The following is a 27,863-nucleotide window of genomic DNA, read 5'->3' as shown; positions in this document are numbered from 1 at the left end:
TCTCCTTAATCCGTTTGCTGTATAAACATTTTTCTGTATTAAACGTTTTTTTTTTTTAATTAGTAAAAAGTCATAGTTTTGATTTTTTTTTAAATGAAGGCTGTTTTGAGTGTACAAGCACCTGACAGGCTCGTCGTTTCAAAAAAAAAAAAAAACCAAGGGAACGATGCGGAAAATACTCAGTTTCTATTGCAGGAGAAAATCAAGAGTAGGGAATTTTTAAACGGGGAGGGGGGGGTGCACCCCTAGTCACGTTAATTTAATGTCTGTTAATCATGGAGTAGGAGAGGAGAGGAATTTTTTTAGTTTGTCAGTTTGAACATACATTTGCCCTTTGTATACTTATATGCACATATTATATAAATTGGGCTAAGTAAATAACTTAATGAAGTAGTAACTTGCTCCTTGCCTTTTCGCTGTAATAAATTAATAAATAATAGTTTAACGTAACAAATCGGTGGGTAGCCTTAAGTCCAGGTAGGTTTGCGTTTTCTTTGAAGGGGGGGGGGGGGAATTCTAACATATTCTCTATTAGGGGGCAGCACAATCAGAAATATTTTTCTGCGGTCCTTCATTTTGAAATTTGACATGGAGGGAGGGGGGTTTGCACTCAATGGGAATTGACTTGGGGGGAAAACAACGAAAAACACGCCCGCTATCCACTTATAACTAATAAAAAGCATTATTTTTCCAAAGCAAGGGGGACTTTCGACTTTCCTCCCTTTCGTCCACATGGAGGGGGGGGACAGGTGGGGGCTCAAGCCCCACCTTGGAAATTAGAACTTCCTTGCTTTCAGTACTTTTTTTCTAGCAAGAAAGTAAAAACATTTCTCCAGCCATTAATGAATAAATTATTAAAAATGTCAAATTTTAATAACTCTAATCTGTACTGAAATCGATTTCTATGCGGAAAGTATCTTACTAAACCATGGAAAAAATATCTGACCCCCTCCCCCCTTAAAATTTTGCTTATGCGCGCCCATGCCTCGAACCCCCTAAATGACGATACGGACTTACTTGTGGCTTATTAGCAATCTTCGTGTTTTCATAAGCACTCAAGGATTAGTGAGAATTGCTTGAGACTCCCCAATGAAGGTGCTCCCCCCCCCCCTCCCAAAGCCCTAAGGTTGTGCTTCTGTTTTGGGGCGTCCACTGATATCCTGTGAATTTCTTCATTTGCAAGGAAGTACTACTTTTGCTATTTACTCACGTTCTTAATAAGTCATACATATCATTTTATTACCAATCTCTCAACTCTCAATATTTATTGCCACAGTATCCAACAATTTATTGCTGCTTTTTCCAAAGCTTATGCATAACAGCATGGGGTTGGAAAAGCGATATACAGTTCATTTTGACACAAAAGTTAATATTGTTTCTCTTGAAAGTTGCGTATGCTGTATCTATGCTACAAAAAAAGATAAAATATTAAAATTTTTAATGAATCATTTCTAATGAAAAATGTTACAACTATCATTTTGCAGAAAAAGTTTGCAAAATTACTGCATCTAGGGGTTTCCCCCTCCCCTTAAGAGCAAGGGTGCACCCCCTCCAAAATAAGACCCCATAACAGGGAAAATACCACTCGAAATACCCCCCCCCATAACAATTTCGATGGTGCAGTGCGTCATGACCTCCCCAAGATGGGTACCCCTCTGCATCTATGTGTTTCGTAGTTGTCCCCTCCCCCCAATCGGGAGCAGCACCCAGGATACCCCTTAAAATTTCTATGGTACGGTTCGTGCCACGATCCCCCTTGAGTGGGCACTCAAGGGGGGCAATTAATATGTTATCAAAATTAAGGTAGTTAGTACAACGAGGGGGCCTCCGTAGCTCTGTGGTAGAAGCTTCGTCTTCCAAGCCGAAGATCGCGGGTTCGATTCCCGCCTGTGCCTTGAGTGTTATTTACTTCTCTAGTGTTGTAAATCCTTCCTGTGTGTGTGTCCGGAGGCAAGGCGCTTGGCACGTAGTCCTCTATCTATGTGAGGCTGTCTAGCTTCTAAATAAACAAATAAAGTGCAACGAGTGGGACTTCAGAGCAGACAGCATGATTGAAATTTTTAGGGAGAGGAGGGTTTGCTAAAAGTTGTCTTTGTCGTTTTTAGGGGATCTCATTTTGGAGATGCATTTGAGGGAAGGGGACGTCATTGTTCTTGAGAGGGAAGAGGAGCATCTCTGATTTAGGAAAGATTTTTTTTTTGGTGCAAATGGAATTTCATAAAAAATGTGGAAAAACTGTAACGTCATTTAGTTTGTTTTATTGTAATTCAAAATATATAACTTTAGAATACAGAACGAACCAGTTTATTTTCTAAAACTAATTTGTATTTAATGATGTTTATCATTCTTGAAAATACCAAATACATGGAAAAAAGTACACTTAAAATCGAAAAGAACATACTCCTTCAGGAAGTGTTTCCAAAAAGGAAAAATAAACTGCAACTGTATTGCTTACGGTATCGCACTTTTTTTTGGCATCATGTTCGTCATGTTGATAAGAACTCGCCTTGAAATAGATGAAGTCGCCAATATGGTAACCATGGACCCAGGATCGTTCCTGCATTGACCGACGTGTGCAGCCGGCAGCGAAAACTGATAAATAAACAAACAAATGGGTATTGCCATTTTGAGAGATATAAAACATAATACATGTTTTAGTTAGACCGTGTTGCAACAGAAAATTCTGCTTCTGCACTGAGACTACTAAATATGTTTGTAAAAGCAATATATTGATTTGAGCACTTATATTCAAACTCAGTTGTATTAAAATCAGACATTATTTCAAATTCTCTCATATACTCGTTTTAACTCGTAACTTTAACTTTCAAAATGTTTGTTGTGGTTACGTTTGTTTTCGTTTCCTTTTCAAAAAAAGTATTTTGCATCTGAGGTTGAATTTATTTGAGGGAGAAGTATTTTTTAAGACTGTCCGTTTAAAGGAAATAATCCTTTTGTTATTTACAGCACCTAATGGCAGATGAATTCAATTCTGAAGCTCGCAAAAAACCGCAATTTGGAACAAGATTTTTAAACAATCAGGAAAATGTATTCCAACATAATGCATGGTAATGTTACTGTTCTAAAATATTAGTCGGAAACTGAACAAAGTTATTAAAAATATATAGCTGATGGAGTTTTATTTCTTTTATAATTTAATTCATAGACTCTAGCTACCATAGAAATTCTTTTAAACATAATTAAACGCTGACTTCTCTAATTGTAAAGGGAACAGCATACAGTATGTGTGCTTATGCGTGTGCATGTAGTGCTATTCTCCATTAAGTGGGTAATTTTTGTCTGTAACTTGGTTTTAAAAAAAAACATATGCCCCAACAGTTGCCTCCTTTCTAATAAAATATAGCTAGTAAACTACAGCTGTAAAAAATCTTATTTTTTGCAGAAAGAAAAAAAAAAGACCTTTTTTTTCGGGCACCTTAAAATTTCTCGAAATTTTGTGTCATGTAGCAACTTATCCTCAAATCAAAAATGAAACAGCATGCAATAATGTAGGGGAGAGTGGTAATGAATGGGCCACTAACAAAATATGAAAAAGTATTCGCATAAAAATATTTTAGATGCCACTAATTGATAGAGCTATTTGTTCTACTAAATTCAGGTAATTTTCAACTGTTTGAGAAAATTCTACTATAGTACTATGAGAATCTGATTGAAAAGTATTTTTTTCCCTTTTCAGTAAATAAATACTAGCTAAAAAATATCCATTATTTCACTGCTGGCATATGTATTAGCAAGTCGTTCCATATCTAAACTAATTTTAAAGTGTATTTTGATGCTATTTGAATTTTATGTATTTGAGTTTTATGTATGATTCTTGTATTCATGTAAAAATACCTGAATATATTCCAGAAGTATAGGTGGGGCTGAATGGTCCACTATATCATGGTTATGGATGGGCCACCAAAAAACGGTTTTTCTTTTTTTTTCTGATTTTCTCTTTAATATGAAGCATAACTGGCTGTCAATGATTTAGATTACTGTCTTGTTAGAATAGGTTTATGGATCATTTTCTCTAAACTGCTAAATTCTTGTCCTTGCTCCAAAAACAACAAATTAACTTGTATAGAAATAAAACTCACGCTAGAATGCTTCAACAACATGTTTTTATGATTGCAAAATAAGCTAAAATAAACTCTCTATTATTATTATTATGTTTAAATAACTTTTTTACACGATAAATGTCATTCCCTTGTGTGTCCCTACCTCCACTGTAAAGCAAAATTAGCTCTGAAAATTCAGGAAGCCATGCATATTTATCAAGAAATTGTTGTTTAACCAATTAACAACTGTTATGCAGTGTAAAATAGAAAAATAAAGACTTTTCAAGATTTGCACTATTTTGAAAAAAATAGTTAAAAAATGTACTTTGATTTTTTGTCATTCCCCTGTCGATGAATAGAATGAATGTTTCTCACTTCTGGTAATAGTTGTATTAACCCATAATTTAGTCTTTGAATTGTAGTCTCATCATAGAAATAATCTTAATTGGTTCCTTTTGCAAAAATACAAGGAGTCAAGTATAATTGGGTGATTTCCAATAAATCTTGTTAAGTATTTTTAATTAGTCATTACCCTGTCTCTGATAATTAATTTAATATTGTAATAATCACTCAATAAGCTAATTGACTCTTTTTTATATAGTTTTTCCACCTGACTTTAAGTGGCATAGAGTTTGTAGTTTGCAGTTATGACAATATATAAGCTAACTTTATTTTTTGTCACTCTCCTGTCGTCATTCCCCTGTCACATGTAAGAGAAACAAATGACCACAATAACTATTTTTTGCACATCACAACATTGTATCTTTTTTAATTTCATAAAAGTAGTGTCCTTTTCCCACAGAAATTATAATACCATCAGTAAAATACACTATTTCCTCTAAGTATCATTCCCCTGTCAGTGAATTCCATTCCTTGCCTTGTCCAAATTGCGCTGTTTAGAGAAAATGACCCTTATAGTAATTTCTAAAATTTTAACATTTTAACCCTAAGAAAGATTAGCTATTAAATTCTATAAATGATTAAGATGGACTGTTCAGTTATTGACCCCACCTGCCAGTATTTCACCATTTGAATTTGATATGAGTGATTCCATCCAGTATTTAATAAGTAGGTTAGAGTAGAATAGTGTGCTTTTGCTTTGTTGATTTTATAGTTTTTTAATGTGCTATTGTTTAGTGTAGACTGGTGTATATTTAAATCAAACATGAAAAACATATTTCTCTATTTGAAAATCTAGGTAATAATTCTTATTTATTATTAACACATTGTCAATAATAATACTGAATTTTACCATTGAATTTTTAAGCAATAATATTGAATTTTAGAAGCAATTAAAATTTTAGTTATTGAAAAAATAAATAAAAATTAAAAGTAAGTGTAGTGAAATTGATAAACATTTTTTGCATGTGTTTTTATTTATTCATGAGAATTTTTGAAAAGATTAATTCCGCATGTTTTCATTGAATTCATTTAGTGGCTCATTCATTATCTCCAATAGCCCATTGAATCCCGTGGGTGGGGATGAATGGGTCAAATTTCTATGTTTTTATTTTCTATTCTCATTCATTATAGACATATTCTAATCAAAGTTTTATGACTTTTTTATGTAACCAAATAAGTAAAGTATAAGGGAGCAATTTTGAGCTAAAAAAAAGTATTAGAAAAAGTTACAAAAATTAAAAACTAAAATTTGGCTCATTCATTACCACTCTCCCCTACCTAAATGTTTTTCAGTTGGTTGATTGTTCAGCATTTTACACCGGTAAAAAAAAAATGTTTGAATTTAGCTGTCATAAAAGTTGAGACCACCAGTTGATATATTGTGTGATGAAGCACATATTTTATGCTTTCATGCTTTGAACTGAGCTGAAGCAAATATTCCTGTCTAAAAGTAATTGATTTAAAGAAAGATGGGGTCAATGTTATGATATTTCTTTAGTACTCTTGGCTATTTTGAAAATATATGTTTTAAATTTTGATCAAACCCCGCTGTGTTTTTTCGGCTGGACAAAACTTAGTCTTAAGATAGTGAAGATGCATGTTGTAAATGAGAAAATATGTTGAATGGTAAAAATTCAGATGAAAATTATTTGTGATTGACTACTAAATTACTGTATTGTGTGTATTTTATTTTTATTATCTTTTACCCCCTTTTGGAGATATTTTCAGTACTAATCAGGGTTGGCAAAAACCCGGGGTTTTTTAAAAAAGCCCATGGACCCAGGGTTTTTTGGGTTTTTTTAAATAAAACCCAAAAAAACCCAACTGAAGCTGGGTTTTTTAAAAGAAATGTGGGTTTTTTGTCTTTTTTTAGGGAAAATGTAGGGTACTTGTAGCTTATTGTAGCGTAAGTATATGGACAAAGCACAAAAATTGTCTTAGGGGAAAAAAGAAGCTGGAAAAGTCGGCATTTTCTGAAGAAAAGTATAAAAGATGACCAAACCCACGAATGGTGAAGTTTCAGGTTTTTTAGTTTCCATAATTACCAACAGTTAAGGCAAATTTACTTCTCGAGTGATAAAATCTATTGTTTGTTTGTTTGTTTTTAATTGCTACCTACATTTTTTTTTTTTTTTTTGCATTTTACTTTATTGTATTTCATTTTGTTATGCAAAACTACTGTAGAACTTCAAGTAGTTTAAATCCCTTTTTACTGAATTCCAGCTTAATCAAGACATTTCTTTGAATTTTATGTTGCCTGTTTTTCTATTTCTGTGTACGGAGTAAGAAATATTAAACTTTTTCGTAAGATAATGAAAAAAATGCTGTACATCCTATTCTGTTTTTTATCCGACCAATTGTAAAATCTGTTAATTTCTAAAAAAAAATATGCCTTGTTTATTCAAGATTTGTGACGTGTTGGTTTGCAGAAAATAATTCACATGAAAGCCTTTTAGCTAGAGTAGTTTCTTCTGTACATTCTACAAATATTGAGAAAATCAGACGTGACAGGACTTCATCAAGATAATTTGAGTTATTTATTGAGACCAGTGAAAGAAAAAAGTTAAATATATTTATTTAAAATATTTGAAGTACTTTTTTAATGCTTTTAAGAGTTAAGAAATACTATTAAAGTTCGAAATTCATTTTTTTTATGTTTGCTGTCTGTAGTGAAGAACAAATAAAAAAGAAGTTTAAATTGTGAAAGTATTTAAATTAATTAATTTTTTTGAAAACAACTTAGAAAATTTAAAAAAACCCAAAAGTGTGCTAAATAATGAGTTTTTTTAAATGGGTTTTTTCAAAAAAACCCATTGGGTCCAACCCAATTGGGTCCAATCTGGCCAACCCTGGTACTAATCAATTGAACAGAACTGTCAAATTCATACAAAAAAGAGTTTGAGTGTGATTTTCTTTTTTCCAACTTTGTCAATTGATATAGTAGCCAGGGACGTGCACAGAAATTTTGAGGCCCATCACAAATGACTGTTACAGGCAGTGGCGGCCCTAGGTTTTGCGGGGCCCTGGGCAAAGACTTTTTGCGATGCCCCCCTCCCAATTAAAAATATTAATGATTGTATTAATTTTATTAAAGAGTGATGCTCTCCCCCCCCCCTCCCCCCATGAACGAGATCTCTCAAAAAAGTGGGAAAATATGTCAAACAGCACCTTAATGATCTCAGTGATTCAGTTTCAGTCATTCCTCCTGACTGCTGTTACTTTATAAATAAAACGAACCTGTATCAATATAATTTAATCCTAATTATACCTAACTAAAATTAACAAAACATTTTTCTCGATATAATCCCCCTACATTGTACTTTTAGGATTGACCTTGGAGGGAGGGTAGTATCGACAGAATGATTCAGGGACCACCTTAAATGTGATATAGAGTATCCTCAGTGTGAGGAGGTTTCTCCTCCGGGGAAAAATTTTGAAAAATAGATATAAAATTCTTTGTTTTGAGACCTTATAAAGCATAATTCTAACTATAAAATATCAGGAAAAAAATAGGCAAACCAAAATTTTTACTCACATCGGCTTTTGGTCAAATTGATTTTTGATCATCTCCCAAACCGAAAGAGAAACAAAATGATCACTAGTAAAAAAATGCATTAAACTCTTAAAAGAAACGGTGTGGTAGTAACCTAAAGGTAGGCAACGAGGGAGTAACATCCCTGTGATTTAAACCATTTACAGTTTACACTAGATAAGAAATAAAATTGAAGCACTTTTGAAGTAGGCTCGAAGACTTATTTATTTTTAAGGACTACAGAACAATTAAACTTATTTGAAGCGTTTCATTTACACTTTCCAGTCTCTAACATTTTAATACTTGATCATATCGTTTTACTGAATTTTTCTAAATCTGTAAGAAAGTTCTGTTTTAAGGGGGGGGGGGTTCCAATACTGTAGATTTCTCCTTACAACAATATTTTTTCGAATACAAATAGTGTGGAAAAACAAGAACAAAGGTAGAGCCATAGTTTTTTCTTGTGCTAAACAGATTTACAGTATGCAGTAGAAGTTAGATTAAAGCAAGCAATAACAGAAAAACGTTCAAAATACTGAATTTGGGATCAAATAACTAACAAGATATGAAACATGTGAATTACCAAAAAATATCTCAAACTATATGTTACAGAAAAATGAGAGCCATGATTTATACGTTTTTTTTGCAGCATGTAGCAAGAAGCTGAATTTGGCACATTTGGTCTTTCCCCTATCCTCTCACATTCATCAGAAATTTTAAAATTCAAGGTTTGTTACAACAAATGTACAAGGTTTTCAAGCACTTGAAAAGGAAAGGGTTTTTTTTCAAACTTTTTAATTTTTTAGGAACAAATCATGTAGTTTTTTTAGAAGTTAGAAGCCCCTAACAAAGCTGAGTCTCTAAACAATAACTTGTTTAGCTTATAGGTAAATCCAGACCTGCTAGCAACAATATGTTAATTTAGAGACAAGTGCGGTAGAGAGGTGGGGAGTCAGGAAGAATGAGACAGCTGCATTAATAAGCCGAAGTAAAACGAGAAAATTAATTCCTAGCTAGTACAGTAGTTATAGCAGCTTCAGACTCTCGCTTGACTCTAATCTACATCTGCAACTTCTACTGGACGAGATAGAAATATTTTTTCACGCTTTATTTCGGCTTTCGGCTTATAAATGCAGCTATCCCACTTCTCCCGCAGTCCAATTCTTCCGGACTCTCCCCTAATTATTGTAATTATTAATACGTAAGTAAATAAGCCTTTGAGGAAAGAAAAAGACAATTATAAAAAGTAATCACAAAATTAACGGAAAAACATCATATAAAATATTGCTATAACTATAACTTAATAAGAAAAAGATGTTTTTAACGCGGTCAGGTAAAAATCTCCATAAGCGGTCACATTTTTCGCAGACTGTTGCCCATCCTCTGGAGCAGAGGTTGAGAGTCCCTGTTTTAGAAGACATCTAACATCAAATTTCAGGTCAAAAGCAAGAATAATCCCCCCACCTCCCCGGAAAACAAGATCTGGAATTAATTTTCAGGGTCAATGAGATCGTGTCAGCCTATAGCCATAAACTTGAGGCGGGAGCATGCACATTGGAGCAGTATTAGTGCATGGATGAAGGGGTCCTGCCAGCTCTTGACGGACCCTGATCGTCCTTGTTTCGCACTTATAATGGGGCCTCATATTCAACAGAGCATTCAACTAGGTCAAAGTTGTTCTAAAAAGGCGTTAAAAAATTGGGGGGAAACGTTTTTAAGTACAAGTCAGCATGGGGCCCCCTAGCCGCAGAGCCCTATGCGGATGCACGGCCCTGGATCTGCCCCTGTTTACAGGGCCCCTTCCATATTGTTTACCCCTACCTCTCTACATATTTTTCGTTCCTCATTTTAAAAATCTCGAGCCCCCTTCGGGCCCAGGGCAACAGATGTCCCTTTTCTTCCCCCCCCCCTGCACGCCCTCTAATAGTAGCTTGCTTGTTTACGTTTGGAAATATTTGTTATTCAGGGATATATGGAAGTAACCAAGTAATGGTCATTCTATAGTTGCGCTTACAGCATTCTGCTCATTGATATTTTGTTGTTGATTAATAGTTCTTCAACTCTATTATAGAATTGTATACATGAAAAATATGGATTTATTTAGTTATGAAAGTAATTTTTATAGGGATGATGTTGAATGGAATGATGATTTAATCAAGCAAGCTCAAGAAAAGCTAAAATTGAACTCAGAGATAACTGTACCAGTTGAAGATCAAGGTAATTGTAAATGATATTTAAAAAAAAAAAACTAAGTTATTTTATGTATTTTTAACTTTGGTATTTTCCTAGTAAAATATGAAGATGAAGCTAACATCTTTTGGGATAAATTCTATAATATTCATCAGAATCGTTTCTTCAAAGATCGACATTGGCTTTTTACAGAGTTTCCCGAATTAACCTTAAAGCCAAATGAAAGTGAATCCAAAAGTCAAGCTTCAGACCCTTCTCAAATAAATATTTTTGAGGTGAGATTTTGCAAAGAATAAATATTTTCCTTACTGGACTTTATACTTGTTGTTTTGTAATGCATTAAGTATGGAGAGCAATGCTGACTATTGTTGATTATCTATCCATCTTATGTATTGGTAAAATTTCAATGTACTGAATGAATCAGTCATGGACAAAGCAGAAATAGTAACCTTAAAAATAAGCATTGTCAAATTTTGTTAATTTGTGAAACCTAGAAATATCATAGTTTTTTACATTTTTTCCAATTATTCATCTCACTTTATATTGCTTTCTCAGTTTAAAGTGATAAAAATAAAAAAGCAATGGGGGGGGGGAGGTCCCATTTTTCAATAAGCTGTTTATTCTCCGCTGTTTAATAGTTCCTAATTACAGCAGCTTTTCTTGACTAAGCTTTGTCATAATACAGAGACAGTTTAAGCTTGTAGCTGACCTGACAGAGCTCCACTTTTTCTTTTACCTTATTTTTTCAATGTTGATTAATAGTATTATATCTGTAAACAGATTTAATTGAAGTAACAATAATTCATAGTAAGGAATAGTGCACACATTAAGGTTTTGAAAAATGCCTTAAGTTTGGGCTAGTTTTTGAGGAGATGCGCTAGAAGCTGAGTTTTATTCTGGGCAGACCATTGATTTTTTTTTTCAAACTTCCAAATTACCTTCTAAATTTCCAGCTGCTTAAAGTCATTAAAAAAGTTGCTAGTGATTACACATAAGCCGCATTTACATGAGGCTTTTATACCTCGCATTTCCCTGCTCCAACTCTGGAAAAACGGTTGAAAAATTCACCTTTTTTTTTACAGCAATTATATAGTGTTTCCACCAGGTATTTTTTTGAAGGGCACTGCACCCTGCCCTTCTAATGTTAACATTTTATGTGCCCTGCTCCATCCCCCCCCCCCCTTTTTTTTTTGGTTCTGAAACATAACCCCCGTTGTTTCCCTTATTATTTAATTTAAAAATAAATCTGAATTTTCTAAGTTTAAATATAATTTTGCAAACTAAGCCTTTAAAGTTTTTTATTAATGATTTAAAAATATAATGACCATAGTAATGATTTAAAAAAATAGTTACTAACAAAAAATGCTTTGGTTTTGTATGCATATAACAGGGCTCGAAATTAACAGTGGTCCTCCGCTGGTCCGAGACCACAGAAACATCCATCGGATCAGCAGAATATAAATTTCAGTGGTCCATCGGACCAGTGAAATTTAATTTGAATCTTTTGAAAGTTTTTACCTTTTTTTGCAATGTCTAGGTTTTCTTTGGAAGAAAAGAAAGGTTAAGAAATTTCCACAGAATTATAACATATTGTTTTTACCTCTTGTTTTTTGTCTATTGAGAACTGCTAATGAACTCCATATTGTCATGTTACTTTGTTTAGTTTTCTTCAATTTTTATTGTTCAAAATCAGATAAAGACTGGACCACTAAAACTTCGTAAGGACCAGTGAAATTTTCTTAATTGCTGGCCCATTAGACCAGTGTCATAGTTTTCTAAATTTTATCCCTGATTACTAGTATACTAGGGATTCCCAAAGTGAGTGCCCGGGCATCTGTGGTGTTCCAAGGAAAAGCAAGTGGTGTAGAGAAGTATCCGGGATATCAATATGTATGATATAATAAATGTAGGGTAGGGTACCAGGAGAAAATTCTAATTCTTCAAAGGATGCTGCAAATTGGAAAAGTTTGAAATCCTTGTAGTATACAAGATTGGAAGAAAGAAAAAAAGCATCCTTTCTACTGTAAAATTTCTTTTCGAAAATGCTCTTTTATCTGGAAGCACCCTGCTGCTTTTTTTGGTCTGGGGAAACATTAATTATTTTTAGCTTTTATGACTTATCCTCGTTTTTTTTTTTTTTCTTTTTTAATACCCTTTGTTAATAATATAATAATTATTTGAATAATTTAAAATGTGTATTTTTTAATTGTTGTTGTTAGGTTGGTTGCGGAGTTGGAAATACTGTTTTCCCAATTCTAGATACCAATAGGTAAGACAATTAATTAGTTTTAAATCACTGTTATGTATACTTTAAGGGGGGAAACCAGTTAAGGCAGGGCTGTTATACTGCATGATTTGGAAAATCTTTTCAACTGAAGCCTACATAGGACCTTTTCTTTCAACATGTTTTACTCAGAACTTGAAAATATCCACTTATATCCCTTTGCTTCTCATATGTACTAGCTGCATTGGCTTGGACTTTTCATAGGAAGTCTTTTTTTTTTTTATCTTGTTGTAAAAATTATTTTTGGTTAATTATCTTGTTATAAAAATCCTCAGAAGCTAATTCATTATTAATGTTGTATGTCAATGATACAAATAATAAAAGTAATTAATTATCAAAACAATCCCTCAGTTAACTATTTTTAGACTTTTTGGTCATCAGACATCAAATTTATCTTTTTCCGGGATGGGAAATAAACTGGGTGGGACATTGGATTTTTGCCTGAAAACCAGGACTGTCCCAGTCAAACCAGGGGGCCGGCAAGGGTAATAATAGATAGATCAGGCTGCCCTGACAAAACTCAAATTCTTCAAAGGGTGCCTCAGATTAGAAAAGTTTGGTCAATTATTTGCCAAAGGCAAATAATTGACAAAGTTCACTCAAATCTTTATTACTTTTTTCAGTAACCAACTTTTGAAATGTGTTAAGTAATAAAATCTAAAATGCTTCACATTATTTTTGTGTTAAAATATTTCAATTATTTTTGTTTGTATAAAATACCTTGTTTGCCTATATTTTGATTTGTAAAGAAGTTTAATAATTTTAAACTAATTTTTGCTGTATTTTAATGCAGTGATTTAAAAAAAAAAAGATAAATGTTTAGTTTAATCCAGTAAATATATTTTTGAAAACATATTTTCAGTCTGATATTTTTGAACATAAACGTTTTTTTTCATCATATTAATGTTAATATTTAATAGAATGTATGAAATTTCTTGCTCTAGTGATTCAAATGTCATGGTATATTGCTGCGACTTTTCTGAAACTGCTATATCTCTAATAAAGGTATGTCTTTTTTTTTTTTTTTTTTTTTATGGAATTTAAACTTCAAAATTTCATCCGATTTCTTTGAGCCAGTTTTCACATTATCTATACATATAATAAAATAAGATGTTTGTGTGTGTGTGTGTGTGGCGCGCATCCCGGGAAAACGGTAAGGCCTAGAAAGATGAAATTTGGTATACAGGTGTAGTTTTTGCTGAAGTTGTGCACCTCGGGCTTCGATGTTTTATATTTTAATTACAAAAAAAGTTATTTAATGTTTTATGTGATTTTAAGCACTTTTTAGTACTTTTAACCTCACAGACCCCGAACCAATCGCGCCAGACAAATATTTTTTGGTACTATAGTGTCGGAAATTTAATTTTAAATATGATGAACAAAAAAACTTTGAAGATAGAGCAATTTTTGTATTTTTTATGAATTTTTGAAAAAACCTTTAATTTGCATGTTTTTCTGGGTTTTATTTTTTTCTAATATCATCCTGCGAGAAGTATCAAAGCCTCATTTCTGAAATTTAAGTTGGTAATAGTAAAAACATTTCGCCCTCTTCAGAAGAAAAAAGTTCTTAAAAATACGCAATAGTTTTTTTTTTTTACAATTTTTTTAATGCTGAACACATCATGTCCTTTCACGCATCACTCGAAAAAAGCGTTCTTCAATCTTTTATGCCTGTGACGTCACTACTTGGGTTTCGATTCGATATTTACGATGGAATCTTAATCGCAAGCAATGTTAATCTTTTTTTTTACTATATAGCTTACTTCTACATTTTCTGACGTGATGACCACGTGTTTTTTCGGCAGCGATTGCTTTTTTTCTTTCCTTTTTTTTTGTTTTATTTAGGGATTGCATTTATTTCTTTTTCCATCCCCCCCCCCCCAAGCTGGATCTTTCGCTGTATCTATATTACGTTACCTTTCATAGTTGTGCGCATTAATTCAATAAAAACAGCGAGATTTTTTTTTATCTTTGTTAAACGCTACTTTTTGCACACTACGGGGAATTTGAGCTTTTTTTTGCTCTACTTAAATAAAAAAAGCGGTTTTTTGAGTGTTCTTTGTTTTCATTAGGAAATGGGTGAGGAGGTAAAAATAAATAGAGATGGATAAGAAAATGTAAATATAGATATTAAAGGTAGATAGCCGCCGAAGGCGCCAATCTTGGCGTAAAAATGTGAATGGCACAAAAAAAAGATAGAGATGGATTGATTGATACTGCTGCCAAATTTATTTAAACAACCGCCGAAGGCGGCAAACTTGAAGTAAAAAGGTAAATGACAAGTTAGCCAAACAGCCGCCATAGGTGGCTGCTTGCACATTGGGTGTCAATGCCCCCTCCCTCCCCCACATACACCATGACTTTGAAAAAACAATGCTTTCACATAAAAGTGGAAGTGCTTTTTGTTATTTTTCGACAAAATTTGCATGAAGAGTACGTCGTTTGTGTCTCCCCTCCCCCTCCTTTAAAAATATTCCAAACGACGAAACTGGAGACAGATCTAGAAAATATTTTATTCAAATTATTAATGATACAGATAGATATAGATTGATTGACACCGCCACGAAATTTATTTAAGCAGCCGCCGAAGGCGGCAACACTGGCGTAAAAAAATGAATGATAATGCTGATTTATAGAGAAAAACATTGATTAATGTCGTCGCTAAATTATTTAAGCAGCCGCCGAAGGCGGCACCCCTGGCATAAAAAGGCGAATGGCGTAAAAAGGCGGACCAGCTGGTCGCCGCAGGCGGCTAGTTTTTAATAAAATGGCATTGCGTTAACTAGACATGAAAATTAAAAATATTAGAAAGTAACCTGCATTCTTATAAAAATTATAAGGTTACTCTAAAACCATAATGTGCTATGCTAAAGAGAAAAATGTTGCAATGTTGTATACATGTGTATATTTATTCAAAATTTAAAAAAACTAAAGATGAGTTTCGAGGGCTCCGGAAGTGGGCCCCCGAATTTCTCCTCCCCCACTACCACCACTTTCTAAAATAATCGAATCCACAATTGTGTATTTAAAGCTTTAATTTCAAAAAATGGTCGGGGAGCATCAACGAACATCTTCACCCCTAAAAATTTTTAAAGATAATCTAGAATGAATTTTTAAGATTACAAAAAAGAATTATTTTCTAGGGGTGTGCCCTTTAGTATTTCCTCCCCATAGTATTACCAAAGATCACCTGAAATAAAGCTGCATTTTTAGAGCTAAAATTACAAAAACTTTCCTGGGGACATTCCCCGGACCCCCATTTTCTTAACATGTTCGTTGATAACAATTGAATTTTATCATTTCAATTCCAAAAAATAGACAAGAAAATGCCCCTGATCCTCTTCTCCTAAAACTACCAAAGATTCTTTAAACTGCATTTTTAAGACTACAGTTTCAAAAAATTTCCAGGTAAGGAGCCCTCGCACCCCCACTCCTATTTCTGAGGGAAAATTATTCTTTTGATGAATTTCATATTATCAATACTTAGATCTCTAGTAATGACTCCCTCTTTAACCAGAAACAGAAGACATTCTCTTTCTCTGCATTTATGATACGTTTAAAAAAATTTAGGGTCCGCATATTTCATACATCCCCATTAGCAGATTTTAAGGGGGGAGGCACACTGGCCCATGTCCCCACCCCCATATGGGTAAATTTAAACTATCCCAATAAATATTTTTAAATTCATTTCTGTATATCTTTTTTTTTTTTTTTTGAAACCTTTTTGAATTCCGCCACTGTACACCTCCATACTTTTTTGACTTCGCGACAGCCCTGTAAGAGCTCCCGACTGTAGCAACCCCACCACATCATTTAAAAACGCGTAAAATTGCCTTTCCTAGTCATCAATTTTGAAACCTTTGTGAGAGAACTTCCCTTTCCCCTGAACTCTAGGATCCTCTCACAAATTTATAAGAAGCCATCTAAAGTTTTATGTTTAGAACTTCGATTCCGAAAATTGCCTAGGAAGAATACCCGATCTCCATCCCTTCCTTTCAGTTGATCAAAGATAGCCTAAATCTGAAATTACATTGTTTTTAAGGTTTAAATTTTTAAAAATTTGGGGGAGAAACCCCCAAGCGCCACCCCCCCCCCCTTCATTTAAGATCCTCTAAAACTTTACATTTAAGACCTCCATTTTGGAAATTTTCCTAGGGATAGTCTCTGAACCCCATCCCTTCCCTAATGTCATCAAAGATGATCTACAATAACATATTGTGGATTTCCATTTTGAAAAATTTTCATGAGTATGCCTACCACTCTATCCTTGCTCAACAATATTAAAAAATAATCATTTTTTATTTTTTAGGACTTCAATTTCTAAACATTTTCGCCTGAAAACCATCCTTTTCCCGTAAGTCATCAAAGATGATTTCGTGAAGAATATCAAACCCCTCTTTCTAACGTCACCAAAGGAAGATATATATTTTTTAAAAATCTTTCTCTCAATTTGACAAACGTCAGAGGGCGTAAAAACTTCAGTTGTCCCAGAGCGCTAAAGATTATCTACTCACTGATAGAAAATTAGGCGAATTTAATTTAGTTGAGCTTGGTGTAGTGGAGAAGGTAGGGGGTACTGGTTAAATGCTTCTCCTGGTACACATTTTTGACCCAGTATGCCACTGTAATTAACATCAAAGTTTAGATGACATTTGTATCTTGGTACTAATGACAGTAATATAAATTGATTAGTGTTTTTCATAAAATACAAATGTTTCATAAAGTATATGAGGCAGTGAGAAGCAATGGGATGTAAGTGGAAAAATTAAAAATTTGTAGATAACAAATACAAATAGTAGGGGAACCTCTCCTCCGTCTTGGGGCAAGAGATAGTAATACTAGCCCTGATAGGTGCTGCTGTACAAGCATGACTTAGAAAAAAACAATGAAAGCCTACCTAAGAGGTTATCTTTAAACGTGGTTTACCTAAAACTTGAAAATGTTCATTTACATCCCTTTGCTTCTCACTGCCTCATATGTTATTTGTATACTTTTACAAGGATTTTTTTAGAACAATGAGACGCACATTTTAAAAATTTATCACATTTTATAGGTTAAATTTTTCTATTCTGAACTATGAATGCTAAATTAAAACATACCTCCTACCAAAAAAAACTTGATTTAAAATTTTCCCTTTTCTCTTAACTCAATCTCTTGTTTTTTTTATTTCATGAGATTGGCAAGTCTACTTATGCTAATTCATCTTTTTTAAAACATATAAAACCTTATTTTTTAAAAAAAATTTTACTTCATTTACTAGGGCCTGTTTATTTACCAATCAGACTACCCGATTTTTAAAAATAAATGACCTATTTTAATAGTGATTAAAATTCATTTTGAAAGTTAAAACATAAAGCTCTTCACATGTGTACTCATATTTTTAAATTGTAACTTTGTAGGAGCATCCTGATTTCGATGGGAAAAGGTGTCACCCATTTGTTTTAGATATATCATCTAATTCGTGGAATGTACCATTTCCAGAAAACAGTTTGAACTACATAATATTGATATTTGTTTTATCTGCTATTCATCCTGACAAGTAAGTTAACATTTTTGTAGATATTTTACGCTCTAGTTTATTGATATATATATATATATTATGACTTGTAATTCATGTTTAGCAGCAAATACAATCAATTGAGATGGACAGTTGTTGAAGAATGTTGATATAAATTTGATTTAAAAAAAAAGAATTGTGCAAGAATTTGTTTTGTTTTGTTTTGTTTTTGTTTTTTTGGAAACATTGCCATTATTTTTTAAAAAACACATGTAGAACTAAATTATAAAATTCTTGATACTTATTCAAAGAAAATCATAAATGAATCCGCCAACTTTGATTGATTCCATTTATAAAAAACTTTCAAATAAATCCCAAACTAATGTTCTTAACCGGACCTTCATCAGAAAGAATTTGGTTGTTTTGCCATTCTTTCCATCTGTAAGCTATCAGGTTGCTAAGATTCTAAAACGTTTCCAATTCCAAGTGGTGTTCTCTCCTATTAATAAACTTTCATTCTCTTCTCTTAAAGATCCTATTCACCCTCTTAATTGTTGTGGAATTTATAGAATTAATTGTAGTTGTAAACTTGCCTATATTGGACAGACTCGGCGTGCTTTAAAAATTCGCTTGAAAGAGCATCAAAATTATGTGAAAAAACAACAATTAAATAAGTCTAGTATTGCTCAACATTGTTGGGATTCGAATCACTCTTTTGATTTTAACTCTTATCAGATTATCCAAAAATGCCCCAATTCATCAGATCTTGACTTTTGGGAATCCTTTCATATTTTGAGGAACAGTTCTAATTTAGTTAACGATCTTAGTTCAGTTCCATATTTTTCTAACATTTGGCTCCCATATCTTTAATACTCCCCTTTTTTCCCACTCATTTTTATCTATCTTCCTTTGTTTATTTTTACCTTTTTGTCTTGATTGACACCCCCCCCCCCCAATTTTCTTCTATTTATCTTTATTTTTCCTTTTTTCGAATATTTTTGTTTCTGTTTATTTATTTCTTGGTTTTCCATTCTGCTTTTCCTTTCTTGCGGTTCACGGTTATTGACAATTTCTTTTCTTTTTGTTTAAGCTTCGGCTTAATCCTTGTCCAATTGAATTCTTTCTTTCTGGGTTCGTACCTAAGAGAAAGCTCCTGGCCTTTGCTTGCATTCCTATTGGTTCCTGATCGGTTTATAACTTTGTCATTGGTGTTTGGCTAATCCGCTGTTTTTATCTTTTAAGCTGCATGCTTATCTGCTCTTGGTTTTTGTCGGATGTCTTTTCATCCATAAGCTCATTATTTTTTGCATTGAAAAAGGCGTTCCCTGTAACGCCGAAACACGTGTCTGCTGTAATTTACAAATTTGTGCTTCTACTTACGTTGTTTGTTCTGACTTTACTATTCAGCACAAAGGTATTTATTTATCTTACTTGATAGTTTATTGAAGTTTTAACTTTGAAATTTACAAAGTTTGAACAGAACGTCTATGGGGTCCTCTAGTTGTTGTATAAAATTCTGCTGCTTAAGGATTCGAAATCATATGTGCAATTAAAGTTCAGAATTTATAAATCTGCACATATGTTAATGTTTGCAATATACCAGGCAGCCCGGTTATCACATCCAGAGACTGCAGTTTTGTTCTTATTAGAACTCCTCGGTCTGGAATAGTGAATAACCGAGCTGGAAGCATATGCCATCTCATTGAAGCTGAGAGCACCAACAAACTGATAGATAAAGTAAATTTATCTCATGGGTGAGTGTCTGCCTCCAGTTTTGTTATTTACTGTTCCATACTGATGAGTTCTAACAAGAACGAAGCTGCTCTGTCTGGGTGTGATAACGAAGCTGTCTGGTATATTGCATGTAGTTCTGCCTTAGCCCTGGCTTAGGGGCGGTAGCTTACAACTAAATATCCAAGCTTTGGTTTCAAACACAGGTTGAACAGCACCCTGCTGTGGATACTCATTAGTGAGATAAATTTACTTTATATACCAGTTTGTTGGCATTCTCAGCATTAGTGAGATCAACATCTGCCTCCAACTCGGTTCTTCACTATTCTAGTCTGATGAGTTCTAATAAGAATGAAACTGCAGTCTGGATGTGATAAGCAGACTGTCTGGTATATTGCATGTAGTTCCGCCTTACCCCTGACTTAGGGGCGGTAACTTACTGCTAAATGTTTATGTGTATTTAAATTGTTCAATCTCTTAAGCACTAACTTAAGTTATTGCATGCCAGTTGCACATAATTCAATGATATTTTTTTCTTTCTAGAATGCAGTATGTGATAAACCAGTTAGTAAAATATTTGAAGCCAGGTGGACAAATTTTATTTAGAGACTATGGAAAGTATGATATGGTAGAATTACGTTTTAAGCCTGGACAATGTCTTACAGATCATTTTTATGTTAGAGGAGATGGCACAAGAGTATACTTTTTTTCTGAAGGTAGGTTCAGTTAAAGTTCTTACAGAGTACAACATTTTTCCCAATTAGAAACATGTACTTTCTATTTTGTTGATTAACTGCCTAGCATGCTTTAGTAAAAAAGGTGAGCATCCAAAGATTTTTAAATCCCAGAAATTCTTAAAATTTGAGAATGTTTGTGTTTTAACTTATTTACACAAGATTTCTTTTTTTAGCATTAATAAGTTACATCTCTGAACTTCAAATCCTCTGTTATCTGTTATCTTAACTATTTTCAGAACAAAGAACTGGCTCCGCTGGAAAACATATTGCACTCGATTAAAAAGTTTTTGAACTCGTTTAAAAGTTGTGTGAGTCTAATTTCAGCAATTTTTAAAGTTTCTGAAATTGATCAAACTAAAGATAAATAATTTTGTGAAAGATGCTAAATGGTTTGTTTTAAGGTTTTAGGAAGGGTAGATCCTATGTAAAATTTATTAAATTCCTTTACTATGACTACCATGGCTTTAGATAACAGAAAAGGAGTAGATGTTTTGTGTTTATATTGGCTTTTGAATAAAGTACTGTATGTTGTTCTGGGAGACAATAATTTTGATAATAACCAATTAACTATAAAATGTGAATCATAAAATCAAGAGTTTCAATATAAAATGGAAAAAAAACCCTTATATTTGTTGCATTTACTGTATATTTCCTTTAAAATATGTTATACAGTTGACTCCCGCTACAACGCGATCCGACTTACGCGAAATGGCTATAACCCAATTTTTTCACCAGCAAAGAAGTTTAGACCTAACGCGAATTCCTCGCCCGCAACATGGAAATTTTCAAAAGGGAATCGCGGTGTGTAAGTATCGACCATGTTATTGGCTACTTAAAATGTAGTTTTGGGGGGTGAATGCACCTTCATTCCTTTAGCATCATTGGCAGCAGAAGTTCGCACACCATACTAGTCTGAACATCGCTTATGCAAATAACTACTCCTAATTTTCCATTTATTTTTTTCATTCTAATTATAAAAGTTTATGAAATATAATGACACCTATGAGCGCTGTTTCATTTCTTATTAGTACGTACCATACTGGTTTAATTTATGTCTTTCTTTCCCATTGATCATTGATTTTGTGCATCGTAGCAGTATTTCTGAGGAATATGTTTTTTTTTAAAATACAGATAAAAATTCAGATTTTTATGTAAGAAACAGTAATGTATACTTAAGAAATGGTTTTCAACAATTTGAGGTGGTGTTTACAAGTGTTTAAAATAATTGAGTATGTTTATAAACGTTTTTACACATATCCTTTTCTACAACGCGAAATTTCAACTTACACGAGGGGTCTTGGAACACATCCCTCGCGTAAGTCGGGACTCGACTGTACACAATTTTACTGAATTTTATAACCTATTTTAAATTTGTAATTTATTGCCATAAAGTGGTTTGAAGCAAAAGACTTAATTAAACTTCACAAGTTTTTTTTTCTATTTATGCCCTTAAACAAATTTTTAAGTTACCTGTCTCTTTTCTTGAATTTGTAGATGAAGTACACAAGATTTTTAGTTCAGCTGGTCTTAGTCAGACACAGTTGTATAGTAGTAAAAGGCTACAAGTAAATAGAGGAAAACAACTTAAAATGTACAGGATCTGGATTCAGGCAAAATATCAAAAGTTATGATGATAAACTCTTAACTTAGATTATGACTCTTCCATACAATATAATATATTTACAAATTATGCTCAAGATCAATGAATTGTAATAATACATGCTGTTTTAATAAATATTATTTAATGTTTGTGTTTGGTTTCTCTTTAAATATTATTCTTGAGTAGTTCTCTAATTTTAATATTTAAACCCTAATATCTACGAAAAAAAAAAACTAACAATTTACCATTATTGTGGAGCTAATAATTCATTTTGCAGTAAATAAATACCATTGTGCTTGAAAAGTAAAATAAGAAATAACAAAGTTTTACAGCACAAACCTGTAGATTGCTGCAGACATGGCTTTTGTCGGATGTCTTTTCACTCATAAGCTTGCCTATTTTGCATTGATAAAGGAGGTTCTTGTACTCTGAAACACATGTCTGCAGTTATCTGGAGTTTGTGCTATTGTATGTTGTTATTTCTTATTTTGCAATTCAAATTGTTTTTTACGTTAATTAGGCTCATCATTTAGAGGGATTAGTAGGGTGCAGTTGCCAACCCCTGACTTCACAAATTCAATGTACCTTAAAATCTCATTATACCGAATGCCAATACAACAAAATACCGGTTTCAACAAAATAAATTTGCAGTTCGGCTTTAATTGTTGTTACACTACTTGAAATCCATAAAATCAAACAAAATTTGAGTCTCTTGAAAACCATTGTAATGGATTTATCCATAGGCGGCTCGTACGGGGGGGGGGGGGGAATGCCCCCTCACTTCCAAAAGTAAAGGGGCCTTACTTTTCAGAGTTTAAAATTAACAATCGATCAAAAAATGATTTTTTATAGCATGGATCAATTTATTTCACAAAAGCAAAAATGAAACATTCCAAATAAATGGACTTTTTGCATCTTATAGTGGCAACCCGTCGATCGCGATAGACTGATCAATCTCAAGCTCATTTTCGGTCTATCGTGATAGCATTCTGGACCATTTTTTTTGTCAGAGTATTAATAAGCATTATTTTCTGGGAAAAAACGAGGCTCACCTTTTTAATCAAGAGTTATTTTCAATTTTTTTTTTTTTCAAAACTTTTTATAATCATTCAAAGTGCCGCAATTTTTAATTTTCAAGAAAAGAAAAAAATTTTGTTCTTGAAAATTTTTTATAAAGTGTTACTATGGGTTTACAAATAAAACTTGATATGGATAATTTTACAAATTTTTAAAATAGGAAAAGTAGGAAAACGTTTTGAACGAGATTTTACCAGTTGCACAGCGAGGGAAGGATCAGTCTCCCCCCCCCCCCCCCTTCCGCGCTTCTAAAGTCAATCTTAGTGTTCGTTCGAACTTGGAAATTAGATCATTAGTTACTTCATGTTCCCTACCGCTGTTATAATGGAAGGGGAAAGTCTTCTGTGGCGAGCTGTCCAAATTTTTTATGTTCCACATTTTTTGAAGTTCTGTAAACCACTAACATTAAAATCTAGTAACATAACTCAATTTCACACACAAAAAAAAAGAAAGCAGCTTCAGGGGCCATGACACCTAACCACCACACTTCTTTTGACCCCCACTTTTTTGGGACACCAGCCACCTATGGATTTATCTGTTTCTTTATATGTTGGCTTGGTTTTTATTGTTGCTTGAAATGAAATGCATTGAATTTGGGAATGTGAAGCAAAGCGACATGGTGAAATATTTACCCTGTTTTTAGAAGCACTTATCTGGTAATATTTTAACTATATTTTCGCATTTGTAGTGTCTATTCCAGTCAGGAAAAAGTTACCTCTAAAGAACAAAGCATATGATAAAACAACGAATTTCCATACTCATATTGTAATTTGTTGTAAGTCAAGAACTCTTTTGTTACTGTACAATGATAAGGTTATTGCTGTTGACATTTTAACTATTAATTGAGGCCTACTAGTATTTTCTGCAGCATTTATTCATTTAAAATTAAGTTAATTTTTATCTTAAATGTTTTCTACATTTCTGCAAGTACATGCAGGACAAAGTGAAATAGTCCAATATTTTGTTAAATCCCTTTACATATGCATTTATTTATTTATTTATTTACACCTCTTCATTTAAGAATTCAAAGTTTTGATAGTATAAAAAAGTATACATGTTTCACAAAGCTAATTTGAGATTGTGATTTAACTCAAGTGTAAGCACTTAAAAAGGGAATTGATGAGCAGACAGGACATGCCAAAAAGCAGAGTAAGTAAACTACATTTCAGCTTTCAAGAATAACTTTCCACTGAAATTTTAAAACAAAAATAGAATTATTGTTGTTAAATAGGACAACTATCAGTGCAGGAGCACAATTTGATCCTCCTTATATTGTCACCTCAGAGCAACTGTAAGATATCTTACCAGGAAACATCACGAGTTCAGTAATCATGAAAAAAGTTAAAAATGGTCGCATTCGAAAGAGTATCTTTAGAAAAAAATTTGACCCGAATATTGTGTGCCCTCGTCCTTTTGTTTTTGAGATATGGGGGGTCAAAGTCTGTCGAAATCTTACGAAAATTCGCCAAATTTAAAGACTTGGCAAGAAATGGAAAATACCACGTGATTTCATCGCCTGCGTCTAGCAAGACTCTCATTTCCATTTCTGGTCATCTGCAAAGCGCGTAAACGATGTTTCGAATTAACCCTTTACTTGTGTGGGTAAAATTAAAGTAACTATGAAGCCTGTGAAATGGAAAGTAGAGAGCTTTATCCAGAGGAGTTACAACTTTATAACGAAATTGAACGTAGGATTTAACTTTGTAATCGTGATAATAATGCATTTCAGAATTTAAGTGCATTTCAAGTGTGTTTTACTTAACTAATTTAAGTTTGTACTCTTGTAATGAAATGTGTTGTAAGTAATTAATAATTATATACGAGAATTAATATGAATAAGTAAAAAAAAAACATGCTTATTAAAGCTTATATATTGAAAATAAAATGGATAGTTTTTGATGTTGAAAGAACATGATCATGGATTGTAGTATCCCAGCTCTTATTTATTTTTTGAAAAGTTATTATCATTCATGAAGTTTTATTGTCTGACCACTGCTAGCGAAAATGTTTAATTTAAAATCGAAAAAAATAATAATTAAAAAAAAGAAAACAACGGATAGTAAATGTCAAAAATTTGCACAGCAAAACTAACGATGGTCGGAAATTACTTCATAACAGATTCTTATCAAAAATTTTACAGTCGACGTTCATTACAACAACCCCTGTAGTTCGAAAAAGTCTGTCACTGCAACTGAAAGTCGCTATAACGTAAATGCACATCATATTGCATGTTATTTAGTCATTTTTAAAAATACTGAAGTCACTTTTACCAATTATGTTTCACGTTAAAAGGGAATTCAAATACGAGCAAAATAAAAATTAATACATTTTTTTTTATTTGACTTGTTAGAGGGTTTACACATAACTTGAAAACGATACACAGAACGAAAAACACACTGGAAATAACTGACAGAAATCGTTTTTTTTTTTTTTAATTTGAGAACATGGTTTGAAATCTTTTAAAATGTCGTTTTCTTCGTATTTAGATACTGTTGAAGACTTCAGATTTACGACTTTTCAAAAAAAAAAAAAAAGACTTTAAAGTGTGTTTACCGTTTCTCTACGGTTATCATATTTTTTTCAAAACAGTTTCATCATCGAATAAACTCTTTCAGTGGAAATATTTCACCCGCAGAAGCATAAAAGTTTTAAACATCAGTTTTTTAACAGACAGTCTTAAGAATAACAAAAAATTCCATTGTTTTTACAATAAAATAAAACAAATATTTCGGGCTGTGGCGTTTTCCCCTATACAGTTGCACGTTAATATCCCGGAACACAAGCCCCTAAAAATTTCAATGCCGCAGTCTGTGCCACGACACCCTGCGCCATGGTAGTCACCCCGAGTAAAGAATTAATGCGATGTTTCTCACGCGCTTTGGTGGTGACCAAATATGGAAGTGAAATGTCTTGTCAGATGCAGATGTTGAATTCGCGCCGTACTTTCCATTTCTGAACAAAACTCGCTAAATTTGGCGACTTTACTAAAAATTTCGGCAATTTTTAAGACATCATATTTCGATAACGTGGTCACAAGGGCACGTAGTTTCAGTGCCATAAACATGTTTTCCAATGCTCTTTCGAATGCCACCAATTTGGAATTTTTTTGAATTACCTTGATCGTGATGTTTCCTGGTTAGTGTTATTTCTAGGATTGGATATCTTACTGTTACTCTGAGGCGACAATATCTCGAGTACTCTTGTGATGTCCTAACTGAGGATCCCAGAGATGTGCTGAAAAATAGGCTCGATAACCATAAGACAACCAAAGAAAAATGTCATGGCTAGTGTGAGTGAACCATGGTATGTTCAAGACAGGACAAATTAAGGAATTTCATGGACTTCTGGGATATAGTCAGGATTCATAACAACCAATGGAGGACAGTCTGCCAACAATTACAGAACACTTTTGTTGTCCTATATTTAACCTTAGAATATCCCGAGGTACTGCAGGAGTGCACACCTGGGGGGGGGGAGAGGGTCATAGCTTAGACAGTGCTATTATTGGAATTTTTGGAGGGGGGTGTTTTGACAGGTATTTTTCTCATTTGGGGGGTTTTTGAGTGATATTTAGGGGGGATTGCACCTTTGCCCTTAGGGGGTAACATATATACTCGTGTATAAGTCAAGACATTTAGTTCAAAAAAGAAGGTTAAAAGTTGGGGGATCAACTTATCCGTGGGGCAGAATTTCTGAGAATTTTCGCCAAAGGATTGTTTTGGAAAAAACACTGAAAGACGGGAGCATTTTCCCGATTTTTAGTCCCAACCTATTCTGCTTTACTTTTAAATGGTGTCTGACTGTGAAATAAAGATTAAATAGTGACTGTAAAATAACGACTGCGCAAAAAGTGCAAGAATTGCCGTATTCATGAATTTTCCTGATAGTCATGTGGAAATTAACACTCATTAAAAAAATTAATGTAAAAAGACTACAGCGCAAAACTTTCTTGATATTAATTCGAAACAAAAGCAGCAAGTAACAAAAATCTTAACTGCGAAAACGAACCCTTTACCACCAAAAGCACAATTGAAGAAATGGACCCTTTTTGTACAAAAGTATTAAAAAAAAAAAAAAAAAACGCGTTTTCGATTGTAAGAATGCTTATTACATTTTATTATCCTTCTTTCCATACATTTATTTTCAAACATAAAACGTTCCTGAATTTTACAAAAAGCTCAACTTATGCGCAGGTATTTCGTTTTGTTTCCCCGATTTTCTACCCTAAAGTTCGGGGGGGGGGGGGGGGGCAACTCATACGCGAGTTTTTACAGTCGCAAGAAAATTCAGGATGAGGCATCCAGGGGAGGACTAGGTCCCCAAGAGGGCGTTCGCCAAACCTTAATTCTCAAAGAGCGCAGAAAAGAAAAAAAAAACAATGCATACAAACTTCAGGGCGCAAAAAAAAAAAAAAGGAAAAGGAGAGAAACGTAGGAGCACAGGTTCGAGGGAGCAAAAAAAAATATAAACGGGAGCTCACAAGTTCGAAGACGCAAATAAAATAAAAAAAGGTTCGAAGGTGGGGGGGGGGGGACCAAAGCGCACACGTTCGAAGACGTAAAAGAACCCAGATTTGGCAGGCGCGAAAACAAAAACAAAAAAATAAAATAACAATAATCTTAATATATAAAAATCAATGTCCTGAGATAACATATATATATATATATATATATATATATATATATATATATATATATATATCAACGCACAGCCGAAACCGCTGAAACTTCAGACTTGAAATTTGGCAGGCATGTC

At 33.3% G+C, this 27,863-nt stretch overlaps 1 protein-coding gene across 1 annotated transcript; it reads left to right on the top strand.

Moving 5' to 3' along the window:
- The first annotated feature begins 2,831 nt into the window (after positions 1-2,831).
- LOC129222227 (tRNA N(3)-methylcytidine methyltransferase METTL2-like) lies at positions 2,832-22,150 on the top strand. The gene is made up of 8 exons (XM_054856708.1): positions 2,832-3,065; positions 10,118-10,209; positions 10,282-10,457; positions 12,402-12,451; positions 13,411-13,471; positions 17,866-18,005; positions 20,238-20,410; positions 21,926-22,150. The coding sequence occupies exons 1-8, from the start codon at positions 2,971-2,973 to the stop codon at positions 22,060-22,062; spliced, it is 924 nt and encodes a 307-aa protein (XP_054712683.1). The 5' UTR covers positions 2,832-2,970; the 3' UTR covers positions 22,063-22,150.
- The last annotated feature ends 5,713 nt before the right edge of the window (positions 22,151-27,863 follow it).

This window comes from Uloborus diversus, chromosome 5 (genome assembly GCF_026930045.1).
Source record: "Uloborus diversus isolate 005 chromosome 5, Udiv.v.3.1, whole genome shotgun sequence".
NCBI lineage: Eukaryota > Metazoa > Arthropoda > Arachnida > Araneae > Uloboridae > Uloborus > Uloborus diversus.
The sequence above is the reverse complement of the archived record's forward strand: the minus strand, read 5'-3'. Positions and strand labels throughout refer to the sequence as shown.

What these genes read in the sequence shown, in the direction of transcription:
- LOC129222227 (XM_054856708.1), top strand. Translation starts at nt 2,971, where the DNA reads ATGGCAGATGAATTCAATTCTGAAGCTCGCAAAAAACCGCAATTTGGA. An exon ending in CCAATTCTAGATACCAATAG is followed by an intron (nt 12,452 to 13,410) that starts GTAAGACAATTA and finishes TTCTTGCTCTAG; the next exon opens with TGATTCAAATGTCATGGTAT. An exon ending in AGTATACTTTTTTTCTGAAG is followed by an intron (nt 20,411 to 21,925) that starts GTAGGTTCAGTT and finishes TTGAATTTGTAG; the next exon opens with ATGAAGTACACAAGATTTTT.